The sequence below is a fragment of the Acinonyx jubatus genome, chromosome B3 (assembly GCF_027475565.1).
Source record: "Acinonyx jubatus isolate Ajub_Pintada_27869175 chromosome B3, VMU_Ajub_asm_v1.0, whole genome shotgun sequence".
In the NCBI taxonomy this organism is placed as follows: Eukaryota; Metazoa; Chordata; class Mammalia; order Carnivora; family Felidae; genus Acinonyx; species Acinonyx jubatus.
In genome coordinates, this window is record NC_069386.1 from 103073010 (window position 1) to 103087013 (window position 14004).

General features: G+C 41.5%; 1 protein-coding gene across 3 annotated transcripts in view; it reads right to left on the reverse strand.

The window, feature by feature from the left end:
* ARMH4 (armadillo like helical domain containing 4) overlaps positions 1 to 7692 on the reverse strand; it is a 129662-nt gene extending 121970 nt beyond the window's left edge. For all 3 annotated transcript variants that reach the window (XM_053224483.1, XM_027065807.2, XM_027065808.2), the window contains exon 1: positions 7127 to 7692. In XM_053224483.1, coding sequence (XP_053080458.1) covers positions 7127 to 7270 — 144 coding nt within the window. In that variant the 5' untranslated portion in view covers positions 7271 to 7692. The remainder of the gene's footprint in view (positions 1 to 7126) is intronic.
* Between the last annotated feature and the right edge of the window lie 6312 nt (positions 7693 to 14004).

Sequence of the window (14004 nt, forward strand, 5' to 3'; positions counted from 1 at the left end):
ATGTGGGATGAGAGTCTGCAACAATTTTATTAAAATATTAAATGACATACAGGGAGCTAGCATCATTTTAAAAGGAGAGAATACGGGAAAGATACTTGAAAAAGGAGAGAATACGGGAAAGATACTTAGCATGTGCCAAGACATGTCAACATTCTGAACATCAGTTATCATCATACTTTAGATGACCCCTAAAGAATCCCACTTCGTAGCCAGGTAACACATTTAGTAATAGTATCTGGCTTGCTGCCTCCCTTAAGACAAAAATATAGGGGGCGCCTGGGTGGTTCAGTCGGTTGAGTGTCAGCTCTGTGCTGACAGCTTGGAGCCAGAAGCCTGCTTTGGACTCTGTGTCTCCTTCTCTCTCTGCCCATCTCCCGCTTGTGCTGTCTCTCTTTGTCTCTCAAAAAATAAATAAATAAATAAATGTAAAAAATAAAATTAAAAAAAAAGACAAAAATATAGAAGCACTGTAAACAAGAATGTTCACAGTTGATGAAACTACGTCTTTGTACAACTTGAACTATGAAACATATGTAAAAGTAAAGAACACTCTGATCTATTCAAAGAGCTGCCCTTTTCTGAACAAATATTTTTCCATTCAATGAAATCTTACTAAACATCCCAGACAATGTAGGGTGTGGCCTAAAAACTTGGTCGACATGATCCCATGCTTCTGGATAAAAACCTGAAAAAAACAGGCCATCATGAATGACTATTATTTAGAGGGATATGGACTAGAATGAGAAAAACAATTCCTGAATCCTAGCTTTCTTGCTACTAGAACTTGCTATGGGATATTGTGCAAATGGCCTCAGTTTTTCCTTTGATAAAATGAGGAGTTAAACAAAATAATCTTATAAATCCCTTCTACTTCCATGAATCCATTTTTATATTTTATCTATAGGGCATAGAATTAAAATGCAAATGTTTTCATGTTCCAACAACTGTGCCATCAGGTAGGCAAGGCACTCTAATGACTGGATGGATGTTTCACATTTTATTTATATGTTCTAGAGTCATGCAGACTGAGAGGAGAATTTTATAAACAAATCAGATTTGGGGAGTCAAACCATAGAGATTTAATATAGCCTCAATTGCCTTTCCCAAACAGAATATTCCTTTAAGGTTTTATTTCCAGCTAGATCTCGAGCTTTAGAATTTGTGTGAAGGGAATTCTGCCATTGCTCTCAAAGACTTTCCTTCTGTAATTAAGTGTCAGACACCTGCTTTCTAAATCCAACTACAGAAAAAATGGGGGTGACCCGCAAGCCTATTCTATGTCTGTGTATTGCAGCCCTATGTTCCTTCTCCCCACTATTCAAAGTGATGCCCGAACTTTAAAAGAAGCAGAGGAGACAGCCTATAAGGATGACAGCAGGGAACATGCCTGCAACTCAGATAAATTGGTAAATGACCTTCAAGTTCTAGGCCTTTCTCCATCTTTCAAAGCACAAGTTCAGACAGCCACTCCCATGAGTATGGTGTCCTCCACTGAGAGCTGCATGACGTTAGAGAATAAATAAGAAAAGGCTGACCGTTGTCAACGCAATGGCAATATTTCTAAAACTAATCATCTGTGATCATCTATCACAGGCTGTAGGCCTTTTCTTTTTTTCCTCGACATGTACCCCCTCCCTGGCAAAGTGCCTGGCACAGAGGGAATGCTCAGTAAATATTGACTGAACAAACAGAGGAATGTCCAGAGCCTACTTTTCTGGGGAAGGAGAGGGTGGGGAAATTTAATTGCTAATTAGTACTCTGTGTCTTCATTATCTTAAATGAACTCAATTCAAGAACATTTAACATACAAAAGAATATTTCTCTAACTTTTCTTTCACACCATGGCTGCTCCTTCTTTCTACTATATCCATCCATGCACATTAATTCAGGTAAATAAACTCTAACCAAAATGCTGATAGTGGTATTGGCTTCTAATAATAGCTTGAAAAGCATGCCTTTCAGAGCAAATCAGTAGCACTTTGTCTATCATTTGCTATCGGGGTATCCTCATGGCTCGGCAGTCTGCTGAACAATTTACTGCATTTCTGCCACCAGTGGGCAGATAAGCTGTTCTGTCAACCATTGTCTTTGATCTTAAATAGATACAGTCCAGAACCTGTTTCTTTGTCAAGTCGAGGCACGGTCAAGTTACAAAGACAAATGAAAGACAACATAAGAAAATACAGATTTAGCCGTCTTGCTAGATTTAATAACCAGGATTTTTTTAAACGCTTTTTCAACACCGTTTCCAACTGAAATGTCGACTGCTGATTTTGTGTGTTACCAACATGTAGACACAGAAGGGAACCAGCATGTTAAAACATTCTCATCACTGGCAAAGTTCCTTTTTTCCAAAGGAAATGAGTTCCATGGGTAGTATGTAAGGAACATGAACATTGCCCTAAGAGTACTCAAGACACAGGAGGCCTATAGAGAATGCCAAAAAGCTGGTAACAATCTGCCTGATATTTTCCTTTTCTTGGGATAAACACAAATACCGTAAGTAGCTGGTATAGAGTTTGGGGAAGAAAGCTGCCTCATCTTAGATTTTCACTGTCCCCTAGAAGAAACTTGGATACCACCTCAAACGCACCGTCTTCTTCACCTAAACTTTGGTGTCATCCTGAACTCTTCTCTATAGTCTAGATTTCACAACTTCTGTGGATCCTTCCCCCATAATGTCTCTTGGAATTGGCCTTCTCATCACCTCACTGGACTGTTACTATTTTAATTGCCTTTCAACCGATGATCCTGTTCAAACTCTCTTCTCTCCAATCCATTTTATACAATCCAGATGGCTTATTCTTAACAATAAAAATGACAATAACCAACCAAAAGTGGCCACCATTTGGAGGATGCTACATGCCAGGTGTTGTGAGTGCCTTATGTAAATTACCTTATTTAATCCTAACAACAACCTAATGAGATAGGCTCTATCATTATCTCCATTTTTTATTAGCTGAGAAAGCAACAGGTTTACAGAGGACAATTAACCTGCCTACGTGAGCATGCTAGTTTCTGAACTTGTGAATTCTGTCAAACTTCATGTTGCCCCCTTTTGCCCAACGCATCCTTTAATGTCACGAAGTTTACAACCGCCAAATTCCGTATCTATAAGACAACCCACACCACTAACTCCCCTACAAACCATCACCAACCGAGTATATTGCCCTCTTACCTGCCATCCTCATTCCAGGTTCCTAAGTTTTGCTCACAGCACTGCACTAGCCAGAACACTCCCTCCTTCCCTACCCAGGTATCTAAACCCTGCCCCCTTCCCCCCACATCCTGTTTACTAACTGTTGTCACAAAAATGCCTGGCCCAATCTCTTCCCATCCTTCTCCCAACTTCTCTGGCACAAATCATCACTTCCGTAAGTCTTGCCACCTCAAATGAGATTCGGTCCTTTGCATGCAAACACTGGTGTTTTAGCTTCCTTTGTCCGCCATATAATTACTAATAATGGTAGGCATGGAGAGGTGTTCAATAAATATTTGCTGCAGTGAAGCGAACGTAAATAACTGTTTAGGAGTGTGAAAAAGAATGCTCAGAGTCTCCATTTTATACTGTAAGATTTTCAATGAAATTGCATGGTCTATCCATGTCTAAATGTGTATTTTGTTCAGACCTGGCCAATTCTGGCTACTTATTCCACGTATCATTTTAATAATAGTAATAATTACCTGCATTCTCACTTCTGCTATATTTTAGGTTTTCAGAGTTAATCTCATTAAAAAAAAATAGATCAGCATTTACAAGTGACGAGTCTCAGAGCTTCAGGTCGACTTGCTTCCCAATTATCATCTCATCTTTTAAAAACCTGTTAGCAGGGTGTCTGGGTAGCTCAGTAGGTTAAGCGTCATACTCTTGGTTTTTCAGCTCAAGGTCATGATCTCATGGCTCGTGAGATGGAGCCTCACATCCAGCCCTGCCCACATCCAGCCCTGTGCTGACAACAGGGAGCCTGCTTGGGATCCTCTCTCTCTGTCCCTCCCCCACTCGCTCTTGCTCTCTCTCTCTCTCTCTCTCTCACACACACTTTCAAAATAAGTAAATAAATAAACTTAAAAAATAAATTAAAAATAAAAATAAAAACCAATTAGTGATTCTTTGATTGATGAGGGGAAAAGGAAAACTCTGTCCCTTCTTTGTTTGTGTCTTAATTATCTTTCCATTTTGTACATCCCGATCCTCAATAATTAACTTGTCATTGTCTTACCTTTTTAATCCTTAAGGTTCTTTCGCCAATGCTATTTAATTTGTCTAAAGCCAAGCTTATCAAGATTCTGACCCTATTGACCCAGCTGTGGCACATGGCATCATGGTACCCCATTTCTGATTCACTGTGCTACTGACAACTGTCATTGGCCTAATATATTGGCTTTAAGATCATCTGGACCTCATCATCCTTCACTTTAAATTGAGTAGCTGGAATGACAGAGGATCCTTTCAGCAGCATGTTTGGCCACAGTGGAAGAAGGGAGAACAGAATAACTACAAAGAAAAGCCTGGTTCCCTAGGAGCAAAGCGGCATCAGTGCCGACAGGGAAGAGGATGAGTAAGCTGGGGTCAAGAAGGTTACACTGGCAACTACCAGCAAAGTGCTTTACCATCCCCGCAGACCACAACTAGGTTATACATACTGAGCCCAAGAGCTTTGTTCTCTCCACAATGCAGCACTGCAGACCAATGAAGATGTCAGTGCCTGTGGCCCCTAGTGCATCATCCTATCCCTGGGAAAAGAAGCTGAACTGAAGATTTAAATACTGGCTTCAAGTTCCAGCTCTACCTTGGGCAAATCACTGAAACTCAGCTGCCTTGTTGCAAGATGGAGGTAACAATGCTCATTCTGTTTTCTTCAAAGGGTGGACAAGAGACAAAACATGATAACAGACATGAAAACAGTTTGAAGAAAAAGTTTTAAGTATCATTCAATTTAAGATATATTAGTGTGATATTGATATACGATCCCCTCAAACTACCGAAATGTGAGCAATTTGAAACATCCATAGTGTCTTTTTTCCCTGTAGATATTTCCATGGAGCTTCCTCCTTCGGCTTCTCACGTAGACAAAGTGACCGGGGAATTGCCTGATGGTTGCAGAATCCTATCCTAATCCATCTTGGTCAACAAGCTCTTCTCCATCCATCATACAATTCTCTTCCATGACCCGATTTGACATGGAGAAAGTAAACCCGATTTTACTGGAGAAAGTAATCCCCAGGTAGACATTTCAAGGAATAAACATAATATCTCACATTTCAAGCTGAAACTTGATTCAGATACTTTTCTTACAATCACCCGTAAACACAATATGGGAAAAACAGGATTGACCACACATCTTAATTATAGAATGAGTTTTCATTCTACAGAGATTAAACCCAGCTTCCTTATGTAAGGAAAAAAAAAAATTCAACGAACAAAAAATTCAATTCCATACACAACTTTTCAGGCAAATATCTGCTAAATAAAGAATAAGTACACCTTTGGTTCAAAAGTGGAAATTTTCTATAACAGGTAAGCCTATCTTCCCAATTTGGTTCTATCTATGCATTAACCCATTTCTGTAATAGCAAATTATGATATTAAAAAGTCTAGCAAGAAACACCAGAATATAAGATAAGGAGCCTCCTACGAAAACAAAGACAAATCCACATTTCCCTAATTGGCTCTGTTGCCGTAGCTACCTTAGACTTGGTGAGTCTTGGGAATTTTGTGAATAAACACAATCAATATCAAGTCAGCTGTATAAGTGCTTGGTTCATTATTATGACAAACCCAACAGCTCTACCTTAGGCATATGTGTAAGTCAGATCACTCTTAAATCACTACTGTGTGTAAAAGCAGCAATGCTGTGCTACTATGAAATCTAACCCCGGTTTTGAGTTTCTTTCAATAGATGCTACAGAGGGTTTCTGCCGGCAAGTGAGCACAAATCAGTCAATGACTTTAAATAAGCTTGGCTTCAATAATACTCCTTAGAGTACAACAGCATCATGTGTGATCAAGGAAATACACTAAAAAGAAGGGGAGGCAGGCAAATTCTCACCACACATGTTGCTTCCTAGAGAAGTCCTTCAGAGCTCTATGGATGGTTTTGTGAACCACTCCTGCTCCCCCTTAAGTTTGGAACTAAAACTTCCAGAGAAAGAATGCAGACACTTTAAAGCATCCTGTCTTCTCTCCTCTGCACAGAAATTAGGTGCTAAGATCCCGGCAGGTCCTTGGGCTCGGCTCGGGAAGGCAAAGATTTCTCATCTTTGAGAACTCCAAACTCTTGAGAGTCCTATATTTTGTTCACCCCGGCTACCTTCAGCCAGCTCACCAGCCATGGCTTACATATTTGGAATCTACACAGGTCGGGCTCTGTCCGTGACCAGGAGGCACAGTTGATATCTAGGCACCTCCAGGCAACACCTCCCAGCCATTCCGTGGTCTCAGGCAGAGCCTGACCTCCTCCGTGTCTATCCCACAAGCCCTCTTTCCAATTAAGCGACCTTTCCAAGCAGCATCCTCCTGCCGTGTCCTGGAGGACCGGTCAGGGTCTGCGCAAGGAGGTTCCGTGACATTTCTGCACTAAACACTCAACTGTTGGTCTTCTGCAAAGTAGCAGAACACATTTCAGTGGCCACCGCAGCCCCCTTTCGCTCCTCGGCTGCTGGACACTGATTGGCATCGGGGACACAGCGATCGATGCTCTCTGAAAGGAGCCGATCAGAGTCTTCAGGAACTTCTCTACCACCGCCGAGAGACTGGGAGGGGAGGGAGAGAAGAAAGAAAAGCCCACACAAAAGCAGCCAGCCCTGCAAGCCCCGCCAGCACAAAGGCCCGCGCGCTGGTGCGGAGCCGGGAGGCTGGGCTGGAGCTAGGAGTGCGGCGAGTCCTCCGAGGCCTGCGCGCCGCGCCCAGCGCGCCCCGAGCTGCCCCCCGCGCACCCCGCGTCGGGGCACAGCGTTCCGGTGGGGGCTCTGGGCGCACGCCTGGAGCGCCCCGGGCTGCCGCGCTCCCCGGACCGCAGCGCTCCCGGGGCGACCCCGCGCCGCCCCGGGCTCCGGCTCCGTCTCTGCGCGGAGCCCCGTCTGCAGGCGCGGCCGCCCGAGCGGCAGGAGCCGGGCCCGTGCTCACCTGTGCGCCTTCAGCCGAGCAGCGCGCGGAGGAGAGCGGCGGCGCCCGCGCTGGGCATCCCCGGCGCGGCCCCTGCAGCTGCGGCGGCTCCCTCAGCCGTCTGGGACGCCAGGAGGCGGACGCTTCGCTTTGTTGCTTATTCATGAGGCCGCGACGAGGGCTGGGGATTGGGCGGCGGGGAGATGTGCTCGCCCCGCCTCCGCTGGCACCGACACCCTATGCCGACGCCTCACGCCCCTAGGCGCGCACGTCCCGGCCTTGGCTCTCGCGGCCCGAGCCGAGAGGCCGGGCTGGGTCCCGCTCTGGTCCGGGCTCCTGGGACCCCTCCGGAGACCCCACCCCCGGTCCTGCTGTCCCTCTTCGAAGCCTGGCCTTCTGTGGCAGCAGTTCCTCGGTGCCTTCGGCCAGGGCACTGTTTTCGCTGGAAGAGCCGAATTTCTCTGGTCCTTGGAGAGGGCAAAGGGTGCACGTCGGTGGCTGCAGGCTGCAGGATATTCCTGGTGTGAACTGTGAGGCTTAGGAGTGCCTCTAAGTAGGCTCTTGTAAAGTAGTCCCAAACAAAGTGTTCCCTTAGAGAAGTTAACAAGCGCCGACTAAGAAGTATGCTTTATTGAGCCCTTAGTCCTGCCGAGATCAATGCTAGGTGCTTCACTCAGTACCTGCTCCATCTATTCAGTAACCCTGAAAGAAATAATGATAATCCCCATTTAACAGGGAAGAAAGCCGAGGCTGAAGGTAAGTTGCCAAAGGTCTTGTGGCCACCAGGAATTCATGACCTCCATCCTTGAATCTGTCAACGACTCAGTTTACTTCCGTTAACCCTCATTAGGGGTAAAAAAGAGAGGTCAGGAATCCAAAGGCCTTTTCTAGAACAACCCCCACAGAACCTGACATTTGCAAAAACACTTTTCACATACGTTATCTCTTGTATTTATTAATTCCCTTCTTTATAATAGTGGTCTTAGTCCTGTTTTGTACTATTTGTAAACACCTTCAAGACAGAGCAAGGTCTTGTTTACCTTTGACCCCACACACCTAACACAATAGTCAAATATGCACTGTTACCTTACCCATTCCACCTCTCTCTAGAAGAGATTATCTTTGCATTTCCAGAAGAGTTGTCAACAGTTGTTGAATGTAATGTAATGCAATGTAATTGAGTTGAATTGAATTGAATACATAAGATCTGGTTTTTTATGTATATTCAGTGTGATACAATATAACACATTATACTGTGACCAGTCCTTCTACCTGAATTCAATACCCACCAGGTGGATAAGCCATACCCAGCCTGACCAAGTTGTGTTCCAACATTCTGTTTTCATTTCAGTTGTTTGAAATGTGTACCACATCTCATAAAAACGATGTTATATAGTATGGTGAGATTCCCAACTAGACCACAAAATTGGGTCTACTTGACCCAAATGCATATAAAGAATAGTACTAATAAATAACAACCTGATCAGTCAGGTTGGACCAGAGGACCAACAGAACAGAAGACAACAGAAGAAAGGGATTCCAGCTCCCCAGGCATCTAGGGCCAGCCTTATACACATACGTGAAATAGTCAAACGTTCTTAGACTTCTTCCTGCCTTCTGCTCTGCATCCCTAACATCCTAATGTTCTCCTTTGAGACCAATAATACTCTTAGTCCCAACTACAAAGCTCCACTCCCCAGATCTGCCTTACACTCAAAGTTTTCCCTTCTCTAAAATCACCCTTCTCCCGTAGTAGAATTCTTATTTCCCTTTTCCTCAATATAATCATTCAGCTATACGGTAAAAGTGATCTTATTGGAACTCATTTATACTAGTCCTATACCCTTTCCCCAATGGTGTATATTGCTTTAAACAACTCTAATTAATGCAATTTGTCCCAACAGCTGCTATTGGTACATGGCAATGATAATAAGGCCCACTCTTCCACCCCAGCACACACACGAATTGTAAATCAGGGAAGGTTGTACTCTAAAAGTCAAATCAATAAATCCACTCATAATGAATGTTATTAGCCTTTTATGAGTAAAGAAAGAAATGGTATGTGTGTGTTAAGAAAATTTGGGAACACCCAAAACTCCAATCAAAGTAATAAGAAAGGAAGCTCAGGAATGAAGTTTTGGGGTTCCCCAATTTAGTAAATAAAAATAGAGAATGTCTGCTCAGTTTGGGAACATATTTATACTAAAAAATATTATTTGCCTGAAATTCAAGTTTAACTGAGCATTCTGTATTTTATCTGACAAATTTTGCAGTATTAGATGATTACTTGGTCCTGGTTGGTAAAAATCTTTGTGTCAGAAAGGAAGGAATTGATCGCATGTAGCAAACAACTGGATAACCAACCCCAGGCATGGACAATGTCCAGTCACATCCCATCCAGAAAAGAGAGTCTTGGCAATGCAGACTCGAGCATTATGGTGTCTCTGGTGAGGCTGTCACCAAATTGGGTAGAAATGCTTCACAGTATATTAACGAATTCTCTTTACTCTGATTCCCAAGTACCAATTAACTATCTGACAGCTTGATTTCCATGTACAATGCCCACAAGGCACTGCTGAAATAAATATATGTGAGCTGGATTATGTGTGTTTGTAACAAATCCACTTTCAATGCCCACAAAAATTGGGTTTCTGGTCTTGCAGAATAGAAAAGGAGACCCCAGGTGGGACTGACGTCAACGAGATAAGTACCACTTAAGGCTCTCATAAGGGCTCTTGAAACCCAGCTGGCAGGACTTCCCCAGACTGCACCGCTGCTTCCTGAGGATGTTTTCAGTTTTAGTTTGTTTGAAATTGCATTTGAAATTACACCAGTGACAAGCATTTGAGGCAATAGGACAAAATGAAATGAAAGAAGCATCTGAGGAAAAATCTTCCTGGAAGGCTGAGTTTCCCTGGAACCCCCTTAAAACTATTCCCGTCTTTCTCTGTGACTTTCTCTCCCTTTATTTTTGAACTCCCCGAAACTCCTTTCTTGGATGTTTTGTTCTTATAGGTTGCCAAGGCACCCAACAAAGAGGTCCAGCCATGGAAGGAGGACAGGAGCTGCTATGCAAAGTAGGAGTCATTTGCAAATTGGACATTTAAGTCTACAGAAAATAAAGATAGTCTTTCCTTTCTGACCTTCCTAAAAGTTTATAAACACAAGTTTTCCAGCATCTCCCACCCAATGTTCTCTGTTCAGGCTACTCTCTGACCCTAATTGTGTTGAGGACTTCCTGGTTGCTTTTAATTTCTTAAGCTGAAATTCCCAGGAGTAGACTTGGGTATAAAATAGTATTGCTAAGAATACTTACCCTGGGTATTCAATAAATATTTGATGATTATAGTGATGATGATGTAAATAATGGTAATGATATTAGAATCTGTTTTATTAATTCTGATAGATGTTTTTATTGCATCCAAACTCCTTAGAACACTTGACATGACCTACTTCGGTGCTAATGAGCTTAGATTTTTAACTCCTACTAAATTATGTCTTTAGTATGCAGTTTATTAGAAAGACTGGTAAGTAGACTAAATCCAATAAGAAAATGGTTGTCCTTAAAGCAAGCTTTGGAACAGCTGTCGTTGCTTTTAACTGTTAACAGCCCACTATATTTATCTATTTTTATTACTTACGTCTTATTTTGCAAACACCCAGATGAATCCTCTTGCCTCTCGACTCTCCCCAAGAAACGTTTTCAGTATAGAAGCAGGATATTACATGCTTTACAATCCCTTCTTTTTCAAATCTTTTATTTTCTACATTCTCTTATTAAGTGTTAGAGTTCTTTAGGCCCTGAACTTTCTGATTCAATTCTAACAAACGAAATTTTGTCTGTTGCCTTGAAAAAAACATGATGAGAGAGGAAAGGACTACTAATGCAGGTACAAAAACAAAATTGCTAACAGCACAGCCATTTAAACAGCAACTTTTTAGATAAAGTCAAGGGTGAAAACATTTACAAGAAAGAAATATCATCCCTTTTTTTTTTCGCAGTCATAAATAATGTCCTTATGAGACTGAAAAAATTATTTTAAAGAGATTTGAACATCAGAGGTCTAATATCTCCTATGGAATATATCCTTTAATCCTAAATGAATTGGCCATTGTGAATAACTGTATTCAAAGTGACATTTATAACTCTTGAAAAACTTATGGATTGTCTTTCACTATGTCAGACAAAAGAATCATCTCCATCCTTGTCTCTTTTTTTGTATGCCTAATGGTAAAGAAATCGATGATTTTAATAGATTCCTTATCTTAAATAATGGGCATGAGATATTTATTATCGACTTAATGGTATACATTATCTACCGCCTATGTTGCAAAGAAAGATTGTTTACTCTTCTCTGCATCTGCTAAGGATAGAATTAAAGAAAATGGCTTTACTAGAAATGGCAAAGCTCAGGCCCAAAGAAGCATTCTTATCAGAGAAAGTTCTTAGAGACTGGAATAGCTTAGTGAAAGAGGTTGAATATTCTCTGTTGTTCTAGGTTTCTCTTTTTTTTTCTTTCTCTTTCTATTTTTTTTTTTTTTTTTTAGAGAGAGAGCAAGCACACACGAGTGGGAGAGAAGGGCTGGGGGTGGGCATAGAGAATCTTAAGAAGGCTCCACACTCAGCATGGAGGGCGACACAGGATCCCATGACCCTGGGTTTATGACCTGAGCCAAAATCAACAGTCAGACACTCGACCTACTGAGCCACCCCATGTTCTAGGTTTTTAAAAAGGTTTAATTTCATTCTAGCTAGGATTTCTGTTGGACCACCCTTTGCTCACTCAACGAAGAAATTACGGGAATAGTTGTAAATGTGGGGAAACTACCAAATATATTTACCGCGGCTAACTGCACTATTGCTTATTATCTGCCTTCCAACAAATGTTGCTTATTTTACTTTTTGAAAATAAGCTGCAGGTATTAACATCACATTCAAAATACACAAAAGTAAGTTCAATCTGCAGCACCTGGCAGCAAAAGCAGAGAACAGGATACTCTCAATAGAGTACCAATGCCATTACAACGAAGATATACTTGAGGCTCAAATCCAGAATAATACCAACAATCTGAACAACAGTTTACCAGAGTTTTCATATGGCATGGACATCGTTGCCAAAAAAAGAAGAAAAAAAAAGACTTTCCTTCACTGTAGCACTCATCCTCCTGCTAAATTCCCTGTCTCTGTACATTTGGCTGATTCTTCTGGCCAAACTGTCTTAGATGACAACAGAATTGAGTTTGTGTTTCATAGTCATTAAGTAATGAGCAGTGAATCCTTTAATGTGGGCTATGCCTTTATTTTGGCACAGAGTTTAGTTCCATGATTAATCAGTCAACACGTGTTTTTGTTTTGTGGAAAGTATGTGGTATAGGTGGAGATACATAATTGAACTCAACTCTTTAGACATCCTAAATTTTCCATAAATATTACACATACTATACACATAGTGTAACATTGCCTGATACACCTCTTTCACAATCTAAAAGTAGTACTCATTTTGGGGCACCTGGGTGGCTTAGTCAGTTAAGCATCTGACGCTTGGTTTCAGCTCAGGTCATAAACTCACATGGGTTCGTGTGTTCAAGCCCCATGTCAGGATCTGTGCTGGCAGTGCAGAGCCTGCTTAGGATTCTATCTCTCTCCCTCTCTCTCTGCCTCCCCCCCCCCACCACTTGTGCTGTCTCTGTCACTCTCAAAATAAATAAACTTTTTTTTTAATTCTAAAGTAGTACTCATTTTTTATCATCTTTTTTTCATTATACTACTACAGATGAGGACTTTCTGACAAAGCCTATGTGGAAAGTCTACGTCTTAATATAGTTAGTACATGTGTTATGTAACCATCTTCCTCTCCCCCAAAACTATAAGCTCTCTGAATTAAAACAGTGTGTTTTATAGTCTCACATCTCCCACAACAACTACGGCAGTGCCTTGACATAGCAGCTGTTCAAAAAAAGTATTTGTCGACTATTTAATTATGGCCATAAGCTTATTACCAAAATAAACACAGTAATGCTCATCATTTTACAACTATGAAGCACAAACTGAATACTACTAACATATAGAGTGTGATAAGTTTCAGAATGAAACATATTAATCTCATACAAATTGGGAAGATATAGTCCAGTGTAAGGGGCTTTGAGACTCGGGATTTAATTATTTTTTACATCCTATGAGACGCGGTTAACCCATGCATGTACATGTCCTGTTTGAAACCAGAGAACTGAGCCAACTGATATTTCAAGTCTCCTTCTAACAACAAGTATGAAGCCTTTTTCATTGGTAAAGTTTACATTCATTTAAAAAGGAGTTACTCATGAAGGGCACCTGGGTGGTTCAGTTGGATGAGCATCTGACCTTGGCTCAGGTCGTGATCCAGCAGGTTGTGATTTCAAGCTTCGCTTAGGATCCTCTGTCTCCCTCTCTCTGCCTCTCCACCCTGCCCCCCATCTCTCTCAAAAATAAATAAACATTTTTTAAAAATTGTTTTAAATAAAAAGGAGTTGCTCAGGAACAAGCAATGCCCTGCATGTAAGATAAAAAAGAAGAAAAAACTGCTCTAAGGTGAATCCAGTACTCATATTCCATCTAGGCCTAGATCCTTTGAAATAGCTGGAGCCCTGTGTTTTGTTTTATTTATCTTTGTCAAGACCTACAATATAAAGTAGACATAAAAGACGCATTTTGCAGAATCTGCTCAAAGCAATTCCTCCGTAACTTGTTTACAAAAATAGCCAAAGGCAAAAAAAATCTCCTTCAGAATCAGAATGATTGAAAATATGTCTCCTACAGAGGAAATTATTTCCTTTTGGACGGGTCCAAAGTGTGAGGCAATACCACAACAGAAGAAATGAATTTGTCTCCAAAAAATTCCCAGTAAAGATAAATGGGATGA